This window comes from Psammomys obesus, unplaced genomic scaffold (assembly GCF_907164565.1).
Source record: "Psammomys obesus unplaced genomic scaffold, mPsaObe1.curated_primary_1811, whole genome shotgun sequence".
Classification (NCBI taxonomy): domain Eukaryota; kingdom Metazoa; phylum Chordata; class Mammalia; order Rodentia; family Muridae; genus Psammomys; species Psammomys obesus.
In genome coordinates this window covers 1-22,065 of record NW_026588796.1, presented here as the reverse complement: position 1 = coordinate 22,065, position 22,065 = coordinate 1, and the positions used below count along the sequence as shown (strand labels likewise).

The 22,065-nt window shown below is 43.2% G+C and overlaps 1 protein-coding gene and 1 pseudogene across 1 annotated transcript in view; one reads left to right on the top strand and one right to left on the bottom strand.

Annotated features, from left to right (window-relative positions):
• The window catches only part of LOC129674766 (nuclear body protein SP140-like protein), a gene marked incomplete at its 3' end in the record, with an annotated part of 25,584 nt that extends 3,525 nt beyond the window's left edge, over positions 1-22,059 (top strand). Inside the window, exons 4-15 of the mRNA XM_055604884.1 lie at positions 924-1,025; positions 1,774-1,827; positions 6,756-6,836; positions 10,164-10,268; positions 11,393-11,535; positions 13,549-13,596; positions 16,101-16,142; positions 19,083-19,198; positions 19,870-19,975; positions 20,254-20,331; positions 20,510-20,647; positions 22,042-22,059. Of these exons, the coding sequence (XP_055460859.1) occupies positions 924-1,025; positions 1,774-1,827; positions 6,756-6,836; positions 10,164-10,268; positions 11,393-11,535; positions 13,549-13,596; positions 16,101-16,142; positions 19,083-19,198; positions 19,870-19,975; positions 20,254-20,331; positions 20,510-20,647; positions 22,042-22,059 (1,031 nt within the window). The remainder of the gene's footprint in view (positions 1-923; positions 1,026-1,773; positions 1,828-6,755; positions 6,837-10,163; positions 10,269-11,392; positions 11,536-13,548; positions 13,597-16,100; positions 16,143-19,082; positions 19,199-19,869; positions 19,976-20,253; positions 20,332-20,509; positions 20,648-22,041) is intronic.
• On the bottom strand, positions 2,514-2,586 carry LOC129674768 (U6 spliceosomal RNA; annotated as a pseudogene).
• Positions 22,060-22,065: the final 6 nt, after the last annotated feature.

Genomic DNA, 22,065 nt, shown 5'->3' with positions numbered 1-22,065 from the left:
ATAGAATAGAATAGAATAGAATAGAATAGAATAGAATAGAATAGAATGGCCTGGGTAGACAGAATCCACCATGGTCCAGGGAAGCTCCCTGTAGTGAAAGACAGGGCATTGGCTAAATGGGAAGAATTTGAAACTGGTAAATCTAGCAAAGGTTAACATTTACTGGTTTCAAAGAACATTTTATTTTCCATATGAAAGATAAGAACTTTAAACATTTCTTTACAGCTACATATACAAAATTAAAGATAGATAATAATGTAGATGGAAGAAAGGGAATAGCTCCATTGGACATTGGGAGTGATGGCCAGAGCAGATGTTTTGTTTCTTAGTTTTCATTTTTCCAGAAAGCACTCCTCTTTAGTTTAGACTGTAGCTTGCTGTGCCATCCAACAATAGTGGGGGCTCTTCTCTGTCTCTGTTTCAGAATCCATGGACTGCATTTTTTGGTTAGGATTAGTATCCGGGATGTTAGATCACCAACTGAACAAAGGAAGGGGTCAGAAAGAGCTTGCTTCTCTCCTGCTGCTCTATGAGAGACAAGGAGACCATGGCCCTAAAATAATCAAACATATGTTCTGAAAAAGGGGGCAGACAAGACAGGAAAAACTTAAAAAGAGGAACAGGAAGATAGAGGGAGAATGTAAAAATATTTTAAAGGAACAAGAAGTGGGGTGGGACCAAAAAACTTGTAAAAAGGTTGTCAAATCCTTAGTATGACAATTAGAAGACCACAGTTCAAGGCTACCTTGGGCTAGCCTGAGTTTAAGGCTGTCTAGGAAAATTAGTTAACACCCTGTCTGAAAATGAAACATAAAAAAGTCTGAGGGTATGGCTCAGTGGTAGAATGCTTGCCTAGCACGAATGAGCCCCTCACACTGCAAAGTTAAATGACAAACAAATCAACACCCACAATTTTGTTCCAGGAGCAGCACAATCGACAAGTGAAAAGACACGGTCCTCTGTCTTATGTTCCCCAACATATGTGGCAGAAGACCCGGAAGCAAGGATGGGAAGCAGCCAAGAAGGTAAGGAATAGATAAGGCTGCCCAGGGGTCATGGGTTGGCAATGGCTCTGTGAGTCCCACAGCTCCAGCTACAGTACTAGCTTGTGGTCCAGGCCAGCCCTAAATCCAGTCCTCTGCACCTGCCTGCTGGGAGCTGGAGAGAAGCAAGAACCCTTCACAGAGCCATGTGTGACAAGCCGTGTGTGACAGGATGGAGTCAGTTGGTCATGTCTGGGTGGAAGAGAAGAAACACACTCTTAAAACTGGCAATTGCTTGCCTGCTGCCTTGATGTACTGAGTCATACCCATTCTTTCCTGCCACCCCAGACACCTAAGTAAACTCTTGCAGCTAGATAATGAAGTTGTTTTGTCATATAAGCCATGACAAGGGTCCCTGTCGGGTATGAGCTTGCAGCCTGTGAAGAGGAAAGAGTTCAGGTCAGCTAGTCTCAATCCAGAGTATATTTCCAACCAAAGTCCTCAAGAGTGTCAAAGAACTAATTAGGGCTTGCCCAGAAAATTACCTACAAAATTCTTATTTTATTTGTGCAAAAACTTGTTAACATTTAAAATGTTTCTTTGGGAGGTGGGGGTCCAAAAATGGCCAGGACCCTGCTTGGATTCCTAGTTGTCAGTTCAGTAGCCTTGGATTCTTCTAGGAGGAAGAAAGAAATGACAATCCAAACACTGATGTAAGCAAGGCGCTTGCAGTGTGGAAGGTAACTTCTCTTCATTATTTCTTTCCTAATCGCCATTTATTGTTTTCTAGAAGCTATGGACACTAGGAACAACATTACTGTAGAAGAATCCAGGAAGAGGAGAGGTAAGGAAACAAGGGGTGTTTCCATGCTTTTGATGTAACAGAGAAGTCATTTGTTGCTAAGTTTGCTGCTGTGATAAAGGAGTAGGCTATGGTGACCTCCCCTAAGGTCCTCCTCATCCTTGGAGCCTGCTATATTAACGACAAAGGCACTCTACACATGTAATTAAGTTAAGGCCCTTGGTGGGGGAGTTGCTTTTGACTGTTAGTGTATGGGTGCCTGATCTGATTTTATGGGTCTTAAGAAGTGGGAACCTTTCTCAGATGGAAAGGGCGGAAACAAAGGTGCAGTAATAGTGAGAAGGATGCTAGACTGGTGGCTCTGAGGATGCGGGAACGGATGCAGGAACGTGACGATCTTGAGAATGTGGAGGAGGCAAGGAAACAGGTTCTTCTCGAGCCTCCAGGAACAGATGAAGGGCTGTGGACAGCTGGACTTCAGCCTGATGAGACCCACAGCAGACATCTAATTGACGTGGTGCTGAGATAAACTGGTGCTGTTTTTAAGCTACTGAACTTTTGGTGATTTGTTCTGAGAGCAATAAAGAGTGGTACATATCTTGGGATTGTCAGGAACTGCGTAACTGTGGCCATGACAATGACAGGACCGCAAATATTAGGTGGCTCTATAAGACGGTGTTGCTCTGTGGGGCTTCAGAGTCACCTGATGACACGTAGCCACTGCACAGTCTTTGCACAGGGGCCATGCTAATCTTCTCTGTATCGTTCCAATTTTAGTATATGTGCTGCCGAAGCGAGCAATACAACACATTCTTAAACTTGGAAATTAGGCAATGAGGAGACAGTGAAAAATTTGTCGTTTGCTCTTTCTTTCTTTTTTCTTTTCTTTTCTTTTCTTTCTTTCTTTTCTCACTGTGTAGCCCCGGCTAGTCTAGAGCCTGCTGTTTAGATCATGCTGGCCATGAACTCACAGAGATATACTTGCCTCTGCCTCCTGAGTATTGGGATTAAAGGCATGCTCCATTGAACTGCTGATCTCTTGAGGAGGAATTTCAAATACTATGGTAGAAAAAGGCTTGGGGTGCCCTGAGAAGTGAAATGAAAGACTCAGTGAGAACTTAGGATGACGTGAAGAACACTCCAGAGATAACAAATATCCCTCAGTTTACACCCTTCTGTATGAACATATGAGCATATGAGCATTAAGTAGGGCTCAGTGTCTTTGCAGTTCTTATTTAAGATAAGGTGTATAGTGAAAGGCAAAAATCCTAAGCACACGCTTTGATGAATCTGGCTAATTGCATTGGTTTTAAAATAACAAGCCTATCGGTACACAGAATAGGAGCATGAACGTGTGAAGGTTTTCTTTTCTATGCTTTTTCTTTACTCCCTATTCATCAAGGCAGCCATTATTATTCAGGGACACAATAATTTAGGTTGTTTTTTACATGCTAAGTAAGATTTGTCAGCATGTTGCTTACTATAAAGTTTCCTTCTCTGCACAGAATGATTCTGCAGTTAACTTACGTTGAGGAATGCTTGCCATGATAGTTGGCTTTTTTTTTTTTTATTGCTAAGGAGCCTACTTTGACAAGCCTGAATTTGTTTGCATGTTCTGCATTGGGAGAAATGCAGGTTCGGCCTCCATTTCCAGAGACCAGTGCTACTCAGTCATAGCATTTCCACAGCCCCCGCCAGTCATGGCTTCTCACAGGACTGAACAAATATTCAGCCCAGTTAGTTGTGTTCTGCCAGCTTGTGGAGTGGCCACATCTGCTCTCAGTTCTGTGTAACCCGCTTGGGCAGAGCAGCTTTGGCATCAGCAGACATGAGCATCAGCTCAGCTGAGCTCACGAGCCATGCCCAGGTGAGTCTTGATGGAAGTTTTCAGAAACTGGTCTCTAGCTTGCCGTAGACTGGACAGCAGAAGCTCTGCCGGGTGGAATGTTCTTAGTACGTCACCTTCCTTGGAAGACCACGACAGATTTGGTGCTTCTGCCCTTGTCAGTCCTGGAGTTGCTGTTGATTCACCCAAGATGGGCATCTCGGATTGTGACTGCTCCAGCCAGCCACAACCAGTGAACAACCACAGAGACCCTGTTCCAAAGAAAGTGCAAGTCAAGGACTGACGTGTAGAGTTGCCCTCTGACCTTCACACGTGTGCACTGGCACGACCATGCTTGCACTCATTCAAACACATGAGCACGCAGTAAGCACATCCTCTATTTCAGCAAACATACAGATTAAGAAATAATAATCATCCCTCATCGTCATCATTAGACAGACTCTCCAATCCTCCAGACCTGTGGTCACACGCATTTGCATAATTCAAGAGAAAACAAAACTGCAACAGAAAGATCCTATGAGGCTTCCTAAAGTTTCCCCACCCCCACTCCAGCCCTGCAGGAGCTAGATGAAACACATGAGGGTCTCATGTTACAACTCTAAGAAAGTGGAGACTAACTAAAGAAAAAGGTTCCACATGGCAGTTGAGAGCATTCTTCGCCTCACAGTGTAGCATGGTCTCCAGCTTGAATTTGCATGGTAGATAAATGCTCCAACACTTGTCATTCAATCAACCTAAGGCACGAGCAGGAATGAGCTTTCTATTCTTCAAAGGTGTTCAAGGGAAAGTGATCTCCTACAGCATCCCATGACCAGAGCCCAGGTCACAGAAAGAACTGAAATTTAACTGTGCCATCAACCTTCACACAACTAAACTGTTAAGAATTTTGCCTCATTTCTAGGAACTGAAGTTTGACAACAGTATCTGAGCACTGCTGACATATAAGGCCCAGAGAATTATGTTTATAGCTCTGAACAAGTAATTTTAGCCTTTTTGTTTGTTTGTTTGTTTTGAAGGAAGAAAGAAAGGCCACAACCAGTCAACACGAAAACGGAGGAGGCCACTAACTCTAGGCCCACAAAGTAAGCAAACAGGGCAACAGAGTTAGAGCTGTCGAGTTTATGAAAGTCTTGCCACTGCACACTTGGGGGCCTTGAGTTTCTGAGCCATGATAGTGTGTGCACATGTGTGTGCTGTACTGACACAGGTGCATATGGCTACACATACTCACCCCCACATGTATAGCCTGAGGAGGGTGGAGACTCTCCTGTTCTCTCTTGTGCACGTGCTCTCTCTGTCTCTCTCTCTGTTTCTCTCTGTGTCTCTCTGTCTCTCTCTCTCTCCCATATTCCCCTGATAATTGCCAGTCAGCAACCACAGTGAGCCTATTGTCTCCAGTCCCTTAACACTAGCATTATAGGCACATACCTAAGCATTTTTTACATGGACATTGGTGTCTAAACACAAGACCTCATGCTTGCAAATTGATGCTCTTAAGCAGTGAGCAATCTCCACCGTCCCACAAAAATTTTACAGCTACAGTAAGATGTGGGTTCAGATGCTGTACCAAAGGATCCTGACACTACAATGTCTTTGACAAATGGTTTCATTCTTGTACACGTGGTGGTCCAGAGCGAGTGGCCCAGAGCTGGAAGGAAAGTGCTGTCATCCTCAGTATGAAATATTTATTGACCTGGAAAAATGTTTCAAAGAAGGATGAATGAAGCAACCCGGTCACGTGTACACATGTGCGAGTGTGAGTGTGTGTGTGTGTGTGTGTGTGTGCGAGTGTGTGTGTGTGAGAGTGTGTGTGTGTGTGTGTGTGTGTAGGATAAAAAATTTTCTTTTTTTGGACATATGTACCTGTGAAAACATTCATTTTTTTGTCCATAAATTCATCTCTTTTAATAGAAGTATGTGTCTGTCTGGAGAGAGAAAGGTGTACTTAGACATGGAAACATAGATGATAGTCCATGTCTGCAAATGTGTTCATTGAAGGGCCAGGGAGAACCTCAGCAGCTAAAGCACTTGCTGTACAAGCATGAGGGCCTGAGTACAGATCCCCAACACCCACATGAAATTTTGGGCATAATGCACACATCTGTAATCCCCCACTGGAGAAGCACGTGCAGGCAGATTCCTCAAACTTGTTGAATAATGAGCCTAGCCATATCATGAGCTCCAGCTTTAGTGTCAGGCTTGTGTCTGTGTCAGACAGTTAAGGTGGGGATCTATTGGAGAAGACATCAAACATGGATCTCTGGCCTCCACACATTCAGGCACACCCACACATATACAAAGGAACTCACTCTTATACACACATATGCAAAAATGCATGCATTGGTTATTGGAATTGAGGCGATGTCTATATTTTTATTTGTTTTTCACAATATTGAACATGCTCAGCCTTTGTCACTAAAGGCATTCTTTAGAGAGATACACACAGCTAGGAAGATACACACGGTGGGGAGAGTGGGAGAGGGAAGGGGAAAGAGAGAAGGGTGGGGAGAGAGACCAACTTGAACAAACCTGTCATAAATATAGCTATATGGTGATGTTGCCATGTTTCATACAATCTTATTCCTATAAGATGTATATATTTACAAACGGACCCTGACACATGATTTTAGGAATGATCTAAGGGATTTCTTCTTTCTAGAGAAAAGCTAAATGCCATTTTCTAAATGACTATCACTTTGCATCAGGTCTGTAAGTAGGCTTTGGAATCCCACTCAATATTAATTTCATGAAACTAAGAGTCTTATGGTCTTGACAATGAGCTGACTGATGTGTAGATTTTTGTTCAGAAAGGAGAAAAAGAGTCATTGCATTCATTTTTTTTTAATGCATATTTTCACACCGCATCATTTGGGTAGTTTTTGAAAACATTTTCATGCATGTCTTCTTGTGTGTAGACAAATAGATTTCTTTCCAAAGTGTCAACACAACTGAATCCTGCACATGCTTTAACTCTGACTTCTGACTGGAAGAACATGGCTCCTTGTCATGAGCTCTCTTCCACAGGGCATGGAGAAAGTGGCCTGATGTGGCTGATGCCTGCCTTGCTCCTTCCCATTTTCACCTGTACTCTGCTCAACTCTGCATTTGGCTGTGTCCCTCCCAGGTGGCAGCAGAGCTGGTGGCCAGGCAGCTACCAAGAGAAAGGAAAGGGAAAGGACTCCAGAACAATCTGTCCAGACCAGGGGTAAGATGGCTTCTGTGGTTCTTTCTCTTCACCATCTGAGTGCACACAGATTTTGGTAAAATTTGGAGGAATCTAAAGCCTTAAAAGAAACAAATAACCTACTTAAACTAACTTGTCAATTGAGAGCAGTGTTGATGATTATTAATATTTAATATTGACTTATCTTATAGTTAAACAATGGTTATTCGTAAACCAGCTGTATACCCAAATTACCATACAGAGACTAGGATTTATTTAATTAACCTAGAGCATAATGTTGGGCAATAATTATCCACCCATCCTAAACCTCCAAGCCCACATAGCTGCCTCCCATTCAGATTTCCCAAATTATACTTGCTTTTTAGTCATATCTTAGGTCCAGTTTATTTCCCTGATGTTTCCAGGTTTCTGCTCATGGATCTCTTTTCCCACCTCCTCTTTCTCCTCCCCTCCAGACCAGGATGTCCCACCCTATTCTCTCCATTGCTCAGCATTGGCCAGTTGTTTTCATTGGCAACACAGAGAACAAATGATGGCATGTTTACACAATCTTGAGATAGGTGAAGCTTAGAATAAGCATCACAATGCAATGTCCAGATTGAAACTAAGAAGTTTCTCTGCACAATATCTTCTCTTGGGAGCAGAATGAATCAAGGGTGTGTCACAAGCACAAGTCCACAGCAGTAGGAACATCCTCTTTCCAGTGAACATCTCCTGCAAATCGAACCAACTTTTCTGGGATCCACGTGGCTCCTTCAGTATCCTGTAGAAAAACACAAACATTCCTTCTCCCCAAATTAAGGCAATTTGGGACCTTGCCATCTTCCAGTAATTGGAGCTTTCCATTTCACTTGGGCATAATAATCTTTGGTATTAGGATGCTACAATCAGTCAGCCACTGAACAGCCTCATATATCCACATTCAAAAAAAAATTAAAATAAAACGTGATTAAGATTTGGGGATATGACTCCCTCTTTTTTATTTTTTGCAATTGGTTCTTAAGTGATTTATGGTCATGCTCCACAATTCCTTGACCTTGAGGATTATATGGAATACCTTTTTATGATTTGTGCACAAAAATGCTGAAAAGCTTGACTAATATATTCAGTACCATTATCAGTATTTATAATGGGAGGAATACCAGTTGTAACCAATGACTCATAGTGAGTTTGGTGGCTTCTCCTGCTAAGGGAGTTGCCATTATAAATCCTGAAAAAGTATCAATTGTTACATGAACATATTTTAGCTTTTCACATTTTGGGATGTGAGTAACAACTATTTGTTGTTTAGAATGGTTCCAACCCTAGGTTTTAAGTAAGTTAACTATATGTTACAGATTTTAAAAATACCCAATGACCAATAATCTATAACCAAGACATAATGAACTCAGTAAACGTATACATTCAAGACAGAACAAATGATCTTCTCCTGTCAAACATTCTCTTGCTAATTACTTCCAGTCCCCTGGACAGAGAACCTCAGTAGACAAGGACTCTTAACACAGCTTGAGTAAAAGGTGCTGTAGGACTATTTGGAGAGCATGCAGTTTTCAAGGCTTTTAATTGCTAAATGATATGATATGGACTCTCACCATATTACCCTGTCCATCAGGGTGCTCTATAACTGGAAAGCCATAAAACTCAGTTATATCTTCTTCTTTCTGCCTAGCTTGTTCTTCCTCTAACTCTGCAATCTCATCAGGATCTAAGTTATTCTCAAAGTCTTCTTCTAACAAGGAATTATCATTAGGAGGAACATATACCTCTTCTGGAAGAGCTGATGGTTTAATCTCATTATGTCCCGAAGCCTCACATATTTCTTTCCTCTTTCTCTCTTACCCTGAAGGTTGTACTTTCAGTCTGGTGCCATATAGTCAGACTATTTCTAATTAAATTCCATTAAAAAAACATGAGGATGCTGCCTTGTCCATTTTTACTCTCGAATTTTATTCACTGTGTCCTTTTTACTTCATGATCCAAGCTGGCCAACAACTGCGTGTCCTTCACTACTTCCCCGTATCTCAGGTTCCTGTTCAGGCACTAAACTGCTGGAGAGCACTGGCAGATTCAAACAGTTCTTGAGTGGGGAGTGAGGATTGAAAGAAAAAAAAATCAAGACACTACACATGGGATCTGTTAGAGAAGGTTTCTAGTAGAAAATTAGGCACTCAGTTTATTCCACTGTCCCTTTTTATAGTCAGAGCAAAGTACTTTGGTACAATGAAGTTCATGGAGAAGTCAAGCTTCTTTACCTCAACCACCAGTCTGTGCTATCCTCACACAAACAAAAGAAAGTGAGCTTGGCAAAAACATCCTGTCTGTCCCTGTCTCCAGGTGAAGGCCAGGGTGAAAACATGTTTTTTTGCTGAGAGCTCAATAAGAAAGTATCCTGACAAACAAGCGGCTCTCCACAAGAGCCATAGACAACTACAGTACTGGCTCCATTGACCTGAAACTCTCAAGAATGGAAACAGTCTCTGGCACACAGGGTGTCACCCAGCAGTGACTGTACACTCAGGTGTACAGAGTGCTGAACAGAAACCTAGGTTTAAGCTTTTTCTTCCTTTGACCTCATAGACTTGGACCTGTCCCTTGTCTCTGACCTTAATTTCTTTATTTCTAATATAAGAGGGTGATTTATGTCAACCATTCTCAGTCCACTGCAGTCTCGATCCCACCCACCTCCACCCCCAGCACATCCAGGTGTCTGCCTTGATTACAGGCAGGGAAAACTTAGCTTCTCACCTTCCAGAAATTTGCTTGAGGAATTTTCATCTCTACATCTGTGGAATTGAATCTCTTCCCTCCCTGTATAGTTTTTATATTAGTCTAGAAGATTCTGGGTTTCTGTATCAGCTACAGATACAAAAAAACACTGTTGTGAGTGAGAAATGAAGCAGAGCAGACATAAAGAGGATGTAGAAGTGATCTCACCCAGTTCTGCTAGGTTGCTGCTCATCTCCTCTCCCTGCTCACCCAGTCAGTGCTCAAATGGAGAGAAAAGAGGAGCATCTCTGGCCACCATCTTTAGCCAAACAGCACAGTTAAACAACTCCAGTCTTAACCTGACAACAGCCATATTTCATGGTCATGTAGCAATCAGTGTACTAACTAGCAAAGGAGTTAGGACAGTTTTATAGAAGCCAAATTTCTTTGCTAATTCTTCTGTTTTTTATGAATCAGGGGTATCGTGTTTTTTTATTATGTATCCAAAATGCCACTTGGAAGAATGACTTAGAAACTAAAGATAGGAGCAAAATGTCCTAAGTTTTAATGAAATAATTCCAAAGGGAGGAGGGGGAATGAAAACTACAAAGTGAAGAGAGAAGAATAAATCCTCTTTTTCAGTTCTAAGAAGGCGCAGAAATACAACTGCAGATTTCAGTGCTGAGTTGCTTCCTGTGACATGTGGTAACTTGAAAGGAACATTATACAAGGATAAATTCAAGCAAGGTAGGTCTCATGACTTGTAGTAATTAAATGAATGAATGCTAGGTTATGTAATGTTTATTATTAGCTCTAAGTTATCATGGCAGTATTATTTAACCTGCTATCACAAAATATTAAGACACAGACATCTGTTAGTTTTATAATTGCCTTATATACTTTGGGCCATGCAGATATTTCACTTACACTATCTCAGTAACCTCACCATCCATCTTTCAGCCCCCATCCAGTGCCATCGACCTTAACCATCCTCATCTGGTCTGCCCTCCATGCATAATCCCATGGTACTTGCATATATTCATCTGGGCCTTTTCATGCCATTATTGCAATCCTTCCTCTTGGCTTAAGTACTGTTTTTCTCCACATTAACCGTTCATGGTTTCCTCCTTTCTCCTCTCTTCAGGTCCATCTTCTTCTCATGATTCCCTGTCCTCAAAAGCCTGCAAACTTTAGCCATGCCAATCTCATTCACTCCTGCCCAGTGAATTTTTTGGTCATCCTGGTGGGTGTGAAACTGTGTAGTTGGAATTTTGTTTGTATTTTCATAATAATGAAGAAATCAAACATACAATTGGCTTTTTAACATAAAGTATATTTCCACTGAATTATATTTCACTTATGTTTGATGATGTCTACTGTAACTACAGGGATGGGCAAACTTCTGTTTGATATTCTCATGAAGCTTATCCAATTTATGATGCCATATAATCCTGAGTTGCAGGAACCAGCTGCAGTCTTGGCTCCAAGCTTGCCTGGGGCACCTGAGCCTCTGGTTGTTCTCCATCCTGAGACCCCCAGCATCAGGTTGAATCCACTCAGGCTGTGGAGTCACTCACTTGCCTGACTTTTCCATTTCCAGGTGACCCTGAAGTCGTTTTACCAGGTGTTTGATGGTGATGATTATCATTTTTTCATGCATGACAATCAAAGCTTTTCATGGCTTCATGAAAGCCCTGTCAGGGAGTCTGAGGGCTGAGCTGGGGATTCCTGAAGCCTGAGAGGACACATGACTCCTCTGCTATTGGCATCCAGCACAGTTTGGGTGGCTCTAGCTCTAGCATGGTGGGAGGCCACACATCTGAGCTCTACGGGCACAGCAGAGTCAGAGTTAACCAACTGTGGTCTTACAGGGACCTCTGTGATGTCCATACAATGTGAGAATGGAAACTGGTTCACGCCCCAAGAATTTGAAATTATGGGAGGCCATGAAAGAGCAAAGAACTGGAAATTGAGTCTGCGCTGTTATAACTGGCCCTTGAAATTTCTGATCAAGGTATTGTAATGGAAGGGAGAGGGGTCAGCGCTTCTTATTGCATCAGTTACAGATCAAATAGGTATTGAGTTAGGGGAAAGCCCTAATATCAGTTAGGTTTCCCTGTCAGTCAGGAGAAGGCACCCTACACTCATAGCCTCATTGCTGGCAGGTACACCCTTGGCGGTGTTGCAGACCACAGATACAGAACCTCTGAGGAGGGAATGGCCATTCTGAATAAGGTTATTGCAAATAGATTTCTTTGGCATTGAAGCCAAAGAAAGAGCTGACAAATGAATGGAAGACAGGCTAGAGAAAGAAGGGCATGCAGAGTTCTGACTAGGGCTCCTGTGTGGATATAGGAAGATGTGTTGTGTATTTGGCATAACCTATCTTTTGAGGTTACTGGTTCAGGATATTAATACTACCCTAAATACTCCAAACCCAAAATTTACACAAGAAAGCAGTGATGTCCTTGAAGTTAGAGATGACAGTAAGGAGTAGACATAGTGGTAGAAACCTTTAATCTCAGCACTTAGGATGCAGAGATGAGAGGATTTCTGAATAGCAAGTTCCAAGATAACCAGCACTTCATAGAGAGACTCTTCTTCAAAATAATGAGAAAGAAAGAAAGAAACAAAGAAAGAGAGAGAAAGAGAAAGAGAGAGAATCCCAACATTCTTGTTCTACTTTGCTTCCTGTGCTGCTATGATAAATACCACAACCAAAAACAACTTGTTGAAGGAAATGGATCATTTGGCTTCTAGAGCATAGTCCATTGGGGTGGGAAGCCCAGGCAGGAATTTAAGGCAGAAATGTGGAGTCAGGAACGGATGTGGACACTACAGAAGAACACTGCTTACTGGCTTGATCCTCGTCTCCTGTTCAGCTGCCTTTCTTACTCAGGCTAAGTACACCTTTCTAGGGATGATATCACCCACCGTGGGCTTAGACTTCCTATATCAATCCACGGTCAAGAAGATGTCCTTGCTGGGCAAGGTGCATGCCTGTAATCCCAGCACTTAGGGAGGTAGAGGCAGGCAGAAGTGTCTCCAGGACAGCCAAGGCTATAGGAGAATCCCTGTCTGAAAAAGAAAGAAAGGGAGAAAGAAAAATTTAAAAAGAAAAAGAAAGAAAGAAAGAGAAAAGAAAAGAAAAGAAAAGGAAGAAGAGAAAAAAAGAAAATGCCCTCACAGAATTGCCTATAGGCTATCTAAGATAAACAATTCTTCAACTGATGTTTGCTCTTCTTAAAGCATGTCAAGCTGACAACATATTAACAAGGATTATGCTATTAGAAAGAGTCTCTCTCAGATATGATTTCATCATCTCTCTATCCAGCAAGCCTGTATTTGTCCCGGCTAGTCCTGGACCATCAGCTTCCAGAGATCCTTCATTAATTGTGTAAGATTGGTTCTCGGTGGGGGCAGTCATAGCACACACCTTTAAGCCAAGAAATTCTGAGGCAGAAGCAGGTGGGTCTCTGAGTTCAAGGCCTCCATAGTGCAAGCAATATGGCCAAGGGTTAAACAGAGAAATCCTGTCTCGAAAAGGAGATTGGGGAGAGGGAGGAGAGACAGAGAAAGAGGGAGATTGTTTTTTCTATGAGCGTTCTCTCCTCTGCTTTCCTCCCCTGCCAGGTTTTCTATCCTTTTGTGTCCACACTCATCAGAGAATGTGACACCCTGTATTCATGCAACAAGTGGGTGCTGGCTGGCTAGTCCTGGTACAGAAAGTCAAGCTGAAGTGGGTCGGGTAGGACCAGAGAGGATGTAATGGTTGAATCAGTGATTCAGGGGGAAATTCTCAGGGCCTCAGGAAGATGCACCAGAGAAAGAGGGATGTCAGGAGGTCATTCCATGTGCCACGGCTACAGTCTTTCAGTAGTAGGTGAGGAGAGGGAGGATTCAGACAACTCAGATCTGAAGAGGCCATAGAACATCCAGGCAGAAAGTTTTGGAAGGAGGTTGGAAATGCCAGTCTCACACCACTGAAATACAGATACCAACATCCTCAGGTCCTTTTATCTTGCAGAGAAACTTTCTACCCAGTCCTCCACGAAAATATGCCAGGAAAAAAAAGGTGAGTTCTCACCATGTGGTTTTATACACACAGCATGTTACTTCATGGTGTCTCAGTTAGGTTGTTATATACCTAAGTCACTTCTCATTGTCTCCTCTACCTTTCTCTTTTCTTGTTTTGAGCCGGAGTCTCCACCCACACTGCAGTGTGGATGGTATAGCTAGATCTTCCTTGAACATTGACTCCTTTGAGCTGGAGATGTGAGAGAGCTACCAACATAGACTTCAGTGAGCCAGGAGACCCTAGACACGAGCTTCATGGCTCGCTGAGAATTTGAACTTCAGGCTTGCATGTTATTTGCCATTTGAATTATCATCCAGCTTGTTTGAACTCTAAACTGCTGGGATGTTTCATCCACGCAGCTTCCTAGAAAAAAGCTACCATTTCATCTGTCCAATGAATGCTTTAAAGGCCAGTGCCTCTACCTTTCCCCATGTGCCAAGAGTGTCTCAGTCTGGGTCAATCAAATGAGCTAGAAGTGCCCAGCCCATGTAATTCATCCTTGTTCCTAAGTTCAGCGCTCCTGTGGAACAAGGGAGGTGTTTGTCTCTCATTTTGTTGTGTCTCTCCTTATAAGAACAGGATTCCCAGAGAAACAAAATCCAAGATCTACTTTCACTTTCTTAAGTTACTCACGGCCTCTTCATCTGCTCAGGGGTTGGGATTCTGGAAACTTCCATGTCATTGAAAGCATCACATGACAGCTTCCTTGCTCATGACAGGATTGTTTAAACTCCCTGTTTTGATTGTTTTGTGTCAGGAAGTCCTGGATACTTTCTATAACCGTATTTCTGTATGATGACATCTGCATTGAGATACCCGGAGTCTCTTTCCCAAGCAAAGCCACATTTACTCCTCTGTGTAATGCACAATTACAAAGTATGCGAAGAATGTCCAGGGACTGGTAGAGAAGATAGTAAAAGTAGCTCTGACTGACCTCCGGTATTTTGTGAAAGTCACTGTCCACATTAAAGAATAACCAGTGGGGTGAAGTAGGGGATTCTAGAGTCGTGGACAGTGGCAGGACTGTCTCTCAGGTGAGTGTATCCTAGATCATGCTTTTCTCCAGCTCTCGGCCCTGGACTGGAGTTAAAGGCTGTGTCTGCCTGCCTCACAGAAGGCAAGGATAAAAAGTCATTAAACCGATGTGCAAAAGCAGTGTGAATCCCATGCTTGCCTCTGAACATTGCAGCCAACACGGCATCCCTTTGAGCTTTGAATAGAGAAGAGGGAGGCCATGGAGAGGAAGAGCTGGAGCCCTGGGCCCCTTGGGTTCACTTGATTTTTAGGGAGAGCTACAGAAAGTATGGATTTCCTCTCTAGGATCACGTGGACTCTAGAACTCTGAGCCTTATGGGTTCTTGAATACAATTGGTCCATCTTCAGCCTCTTTCTCATGGCAGCCTCTCTGATGGGGGAGATCCTCCTCCCCTTCCTTCTGATCCTAGTCTACAGGTCTCATCAGGAATGGCTGCACTGTCTTTCTCTGTAGCCTGATAAGGCTGCTCTCCCCTCAGTGGGAGATAATCAAAGAGCAGGCCAATCAGTTCATGTCAGAGACAGTCCCTGTTCCCATTACTATGGAAACCACTTGGATAGTGAACTGCCATGGGTTACATCTGTGCAGGGGTTCTAGGTTATCCCCATGAATGGTCCTCAGTTCTCGTACAACCACTTCAGAAATCAATCTGGCACTTTCTGAGACAGTTAGGAATAGCACTTCCTCAAGATCCAGCTATATCACTCCTAGGATTATATCCAAAAGATGCTCAAGAATACAACAAGGACATTTGCTCAACTATGTTTGTAGCAGCTTTATTTGTAAAAGCCAGAAGCTAGAAACAGCCCAGATGCCCCTCAGTTGAGGAATGGATACAGAAATTATGGTATATCTACGCAATGGAATATTACTCAGCAATAAAAAACAAGGAAATCATGAAATTTGCAGGCAAATGGCGGGAACTGGAAAAGATCATCCTGTGTGAGGTATCCAAGAAGCAGTAAGACACAACAGGGTATATAATCACTCATAAGTAGATATTAGATATATAATATAGGATAAACATACTAAATTTTGTATGCATAAATAAACTAATCAAGAAGGAGGACTCTGGCTAAGATGTTCAATACCCATTCAGGAAGGCAAAGAGGATAGACATCAGAAGAGGGAGAAAACAAGGAACAGGACAGGAGCATACCACAGAGGGCCTCTGAAAGGCTCTACCCTGCAAGGTATCAGAGCAGATGCTGAGACTTATAGCCAAACTTTGGGCAGAGGTCAGGGAATCTTATGAAGGAAGGGGGAGATAGTAAGACCTGGAGAGGAGAGGAGCTCTACAAGGAGAGCAACAGAACCAAAAAATCTGGGCACAGGGGTCTTTTCTGAGATTGATAAACAAAAATTTGACTACATGAATGAATGAATGAATGAATGAATGAATGAATGAATGAATTACAAAAGCAAATATTACTCTTAATATTTTGACACAAATTTTCTCCTTCAGCAGGGAACACAGAATTTGTATCATTCCCAAGCTGACCCGTGTGTAAGTACAAACTCCTGGCTACAATCCCTGAAAAACCCAGCCATCTTGTCTCCTCGGTGTATTGCCTGTGTCTTGGTTGCCTCTCCCTTGAAGGCACTTGCTGTCATTTTGCACATGCTTCCCTGAAGAGCCATCCTTACTAAATCTGACCCACAAGCAAAGCAGGAGGAGCCAGTCTGGGCGTTTGGGTCAGAAGTTTCCTAACACGGGTTTTACCATGGGGGTCTCATATCCTCATTTACTCTAAAGGTAAAGGTGGGAGACATCTCTAGCTCTCTGGGGTCCCTGAAGGAATGAAGGGTGAGAAGAAAACACGGGAGACGCCATTTGTAACAGGCAGTGTGTGGAAAGGAAACATCCCAGCCTGCATCCCATGTGCAGCTAGAGCCCAGAAGGAGCAGACGAGGCCTCGTGTGCAAGTGTTAGGTCTGGACTGCTTCTTGTCCTGCAGAAAGTTGCCTGCAGAGTCACTGAGTTCTCACAGATGTCCTCGGGTCAGGCTGAGGGGAGCCAGCAAAACCATCACTGTTTCTCTGTATCAGTGTGACTGGTGTTCAGTCATAGGCAAACCTTCCTAATACTTAAGGCTGTGTGCCTTCCCTGCTCACCTGACTTTTTGTATTTGTCGATTTTGTTAGAATGAAGAAAAAATTTAAATTAGCCTAAAAATTAGTGTTCAGAGGACAAGGAATTGGATGGGAGGTGAAAGATAGGAGAGAAGCCAGGTGTGGTGCATGGAGCATGTTAGATAAAATGGTGGTAAAAAAGAAAGATCAGGGTGCAGTAGGAAGATGGGATACAGCTTAATAGGGTGAGTTTGAGGTACACCTAGGGAGCCCTAGAGCAGACACTGCTGAATATTAGAACATGCAGGAGAGCTGAGGAGAGGTGAGACACCTGAAGCTGAGGACACAGGTAGAAACCTGCAGCTGGAGAGTGACTCTGACCATATGGACAGACTACAACTAAGGATGGAATCCTGAGGAATTCCGTCCTTTGCATCTGGAGGAGGAGAAAGATCCAGGAAGGAAAATGGCCAGCAGTTAAGTGATAGAGAAAATAACAACTAATGTTGCTGAAGGACATGCTTCTCTTGAAGTCAGAGATGGCCCGGGGCACAGAATGTTTGAGTCTATCACCTTTCCAACTTCCCATTTCCCACCCACTCATCCAGTGGTGGACCAGTCCTCAAGCTAGGTTCATGTTGGTTCCCCAGATGGTCACAAGAAGGTAGAAAATTTCCCAACAGCCCATGGACTACATCTTTCTCTTCCTTCCTTGATTTTTTTGAGATAGGTTCTCATGCAGTCCTATCAAAATAACCTCAAGCTTTCTATGTAGCCAAGAATGTCCATGAACCCCCGTTCCTCCTGTCTCAACTTTCCAGGGCAAAGATTCCTAGTGTGTGCCACCATACCTGAACTAGGATTTTTCCATATGCATATAGACCCACCTCTCATTTCTCAAACTGTTACCATTCTCCCTGAAGTTAGGACCAGGAATGCATGTGTTCCTGTCCAGATGTCACTCAGATATATCCTGCTTCCTGTGTTAAAGGTGATCATAAAAATATCCCACTAGCATCCCAAGGAATATAATGAAGAACTTGTTGGGATACATTGTGAGTGACAGGAAACAGAAACCTGCCAATCAAGGGTCATAGGTGTTGTTGGTTAGGGGTTTCCCACAGGGACAGAGACAGGGAGGAAACTAATAGACATTCTAGACCCTCTCAGTTATTTATAATTTTTGAGTATTTGTTTGTAGGTTTTGTTGTTGTTGTTACAAGGCTTCACATTATCCTCAAACTCATGATTCTAGTGCCTTAATCTCCTGAGTCCGGTGCCTTAATCCATGCACCCATCTTAGGCCTTCTGACATTTCCAGATATCTAGGCATGATGTATCACTGAACTGTAAGTTTGGTTTTATGCTGGGATTCCCACACACAGCAGTGGTTCATTCATAACCCACTTCTGCACCCTGAACACAAATATGTTTGTGTACCGTTCACTGGCTATGTGTTTGCCTGTTTATTATTTCTGTATAAAGTCTTTTGGTTTTGATAAATAGATCATACTTTCAATAGCAGCAAGGAAAAATAATGCTAAAGTTTAACTTCTTTAAATGAAAACTAAATTTGACTACAGGCTCTCTGTATTAGTCCTGGCAAGGAGTCCCACCTCTGCTGACTCTGCAGTTTTTTTCCTTTCACAGAACAAAGTTCTCTTTTTATACTTCCAGAAAATGATGTCAGGGCTTTGTTCTCTGTCTTGGTTTTCTTTCCTGCTCCTGTGATAAAAATACCCTGACAAAGGGAACTTGAGAGAGAAGAAAGAGCTGGACTAGACATTCTAGGTGATAGTCTATCCATGGCAACTCTTACAGATGGAAACATTTTATTGGGCTGGCTTATAATTCAGTGGTTTAGTTCATGATCATGGCAGGGAACATGGCAATATACAGACAGACATGGTGCTGGGGAGGCAGCTGTGAGTTCTACATCTGGATCTGCAGGCAGCAGGAAGTGACTACAGGTTATTAGAACTGGTTTGAGTTACAAGGACCATCTCCTAGTGACACACTTCTTCCAACAAGGCCACACCTACTCCAACAAGGCCACACCTCCTGATAGTTCCTTTCCTGTTGATGTATACGTATGGGGGCCATTTTTATTCAAAACCCACACTAGCCTTTTTGGGACAGGATGTTTAGTTTTATAAGGAAGATGGTTTTGGGTCTGGTTCATGGACCCTTTCTCCCAAACATCACTGAAGACCAGAAAGTCTCATTTTGCACACCCTTTTCCATGTTTTTTCTTAAATATCCCTGAGAAAAGCTTCAGTGTCCTCACAGATTCATGCAAAGGCCATGTACAGAAGGTGTCACAGTGGTGGCTCTGTGGGTGTCTTCTCTAGTGATGCAGATGTTGTATTTCTAGATGGAGAACTCAGATGAGTGTGAGGTGTGTCAGGATGGAGGGACGCTCTTCTGCTGTGATACTTGTCCCAGAGCCTTCCATGAAGAGTGTCACATCCCAGCGGTGGATGCTGAGATGTGAGTGAGATTCGATACCCTTTCCTTGTCATACACAGTACCCTTTTAGCGTGGAAGCCTGTGTGTGGATCCGGGGAAAGCAAGAGCTCTTAATAACAGGTATCAAATAGGAACCTCCAGAGAATTGTTTCAAGATGCTGTCATCAAAAGGCTAATGTTCTTTGTGTTAGGGATACCTCACCTGATGCAAAGGCCAGGCCCTTTGCCTACATATGGCTACTGCATTTTCTCACAATTGTGCAATGAAGCCTCTTGTCCAAAATTTGGGCGTTTTATATACCAATTGCTTTTTTCTCTACATACTTGTGAAAGAAAGCATTACCACTGCCCACATTTCACCACGTGGTAATGGACTCTTGGAGGTTCAAGGTTCCCAGAATCTTTTGAAGACCATTTACCGTGTTCAGCCCTGATATCCTGGTCCCCTTGTGCTCCTACCAACCTCAATCAAGAAATATAGAAACAGCACTCACTTGAAAGCCCATTTTCTAAACACTGGCTCCTATTAGGAAAGCTGGCATATTAAGAGCCTACCTGGGGTCCTTTAGAGCCTGGGAACCCCTTCCCCAGATGAGACTGTCCGCCAATCCTGAAAGCCCAGCGGCAGACATGTGAAGAATAGCTGTTTTCAATGATCTTGTCCCCTGCTCACTTCACATGCAATGTTTTAGAACACCGTGGAGTTGCGTCTTCTGTAGGACTCAGTCCTTAGGAAGCCAAGAGAGTCGTCCAGAGTCTGAGATCCTGCAGAGGCAGATGGTGCCCCAGGAACAGTTGGTGAGTCACTGGGAACCCCACACTTTCTCCATTCCCCTGGAAGAGGACAACCAGGCTGGGAGACAGGACAATAGCACCCAAAGGGTGTCTTTGCCTCCAAGCCACACTCCATCATGCTGCAATCATGGCATAACCTCGTGGTATAAAAATAACTCAGTCATTACCAAAGCACTCATGTTGGGCAAAGTTCCTGATGGGCGTGAGTAGTGCCTTCCTCCTGGGTGTGTGTGTAGACTCTGCCTTTCTGAGTCATTTGACTGAGTCCCTTTCTCTTGCAGAAGTGTGAGTTTGTTCTCTTGAGAGTCTATTGCTGTCCTGAGAGCTCCTTTTTTTCCAAGATGCCATATTATTGTTATGTAAGTAAAGGTGGTGAACCTCTTGCATCCATGATGTCATGTGACTGGGAAGGGCACTTGTGGGATTGTGACTGTAATCCCCAAGGAGCACAGGCTCTGTTGTTTCTGGGACCCCATGGAAGGGAAATGCTGAGCCTGCCAGTCATTCTGCCATTGTTATTTCTCTCACCACTTTAAGGACCGGGTTGTGCTTGTGCAGGAACCTATGTGGTTGGACATCATTAAGAAGAAGCTGAGTCAGCAGGCCTATTCCAAAGTGAAACAGTTTGTGCAAGACATGAGGCTCATCTTCCACAATCACAGAACCACATTCAAGGTCAGCATCTCTCTCTGACTACATCTCCTCTTCTGGGTTACGCCACACCTCATTTTCTGCTTACTGGAAAGTTTAGTTTCCTGTATCCTCCTGTAATAACGTTCCCTAAAGAAGAGATCTGAGTGTGCCAGACACAGCGGTACATGCCTGCGATGGCAACATTCAAAAGGTTGAGGCAGGAGGATTGTCTTCTGTTCAAAGACTGCCTGGTATACAGTACGAGACAATATCTCAAAAAAGAAAAAAAAATGGGAGTGAATTTTCCTTTGGTTTAGTTTCTAAAAAGTGTCTCACCGAAGGAAAGGTCCCCAGCACCACAGAACTCATTTCTCTCCTGGTCTACAAAGCTGCACAGAGGAAAATTAAGCCAACCCCAACCCACAGAGGAGAATAATTTAAAAAGTATTTGTATGTCCCATTTGGGCACGGTGGCATAGACTTTTAATCCTACCATATGGGAAGCAGAGGCAGCAGATCTCTGAGTCTGACGCTGGCCTGGTCTACAGAGAAAGTTCAAGAACAGCCAGGCGCGTACACAGCGATATCCTGTCTGGAAAAAAGTGTGTGTGTGTTGTGTGTGACTGTGTGTGTGTGTGTGTGTGTATGTGACTGTGTGTGTGTGTGTGTGTGACTGTGTGTGTATGTGTATCTCTTTGTGTCCATGTCTGTATATGCATGTGTCTCTGTATGTGTTTTTGGCACAAGGCACACTGTATGTACATGTGAGTGTAGGGGTCTCTGGAGTCCAGAGGCATCAGATCACACAAAGCTGCTGCTGTAACTGCCTGCCATGAGTCCTGGGCAGGAGCACAGGGTGCTGTTAACCACTGAGCCATCTCTCTAGATCCTGGTTTAAATCTTTGTGTGTGTATGAATGTGAAATGTGTATGTTTACATGAGTGTGTGCATGCTTGTGTGTGTGTTCAGATGTGTTTGTGTGTGTGCACACGCATGTGCTGTAATATACATGAGAATCAAGTTGGAGGGCAAGCTTGTATGTTATTCTCTACATTTCAGCTTCTTTGAGACAAGGCACCTGTTTGCCTCCATGGAGTTCTGGGATGACAGATGTGGGCTACCACATGTGGCTTTCCATGGATTCTGGGGATCTGATTTCAGGTGCTCACACTTGTGTGACAAACACTGACCCAGAGGGTCATCACCCAGCCTGAGAATTTTTCTGACTCTTATCTTTCCCTAGGTGGGATTATCAGAAATACCAAAGATTAGGTTTCTTTTTACATAAATAATCCATGAAGTTGACAGGATCCATCAGAGAACACAAGTACCAAGAAGGAAATGTTTGTTTCACTGACATGAGCCTCATCATTCTTGTCTTTGTTGCTGTTGTTGTTGTTGTTGTTATTATTATTATTATTATTATTATTACTTAGGAACCCAAGTTTGGCCAAATGGGT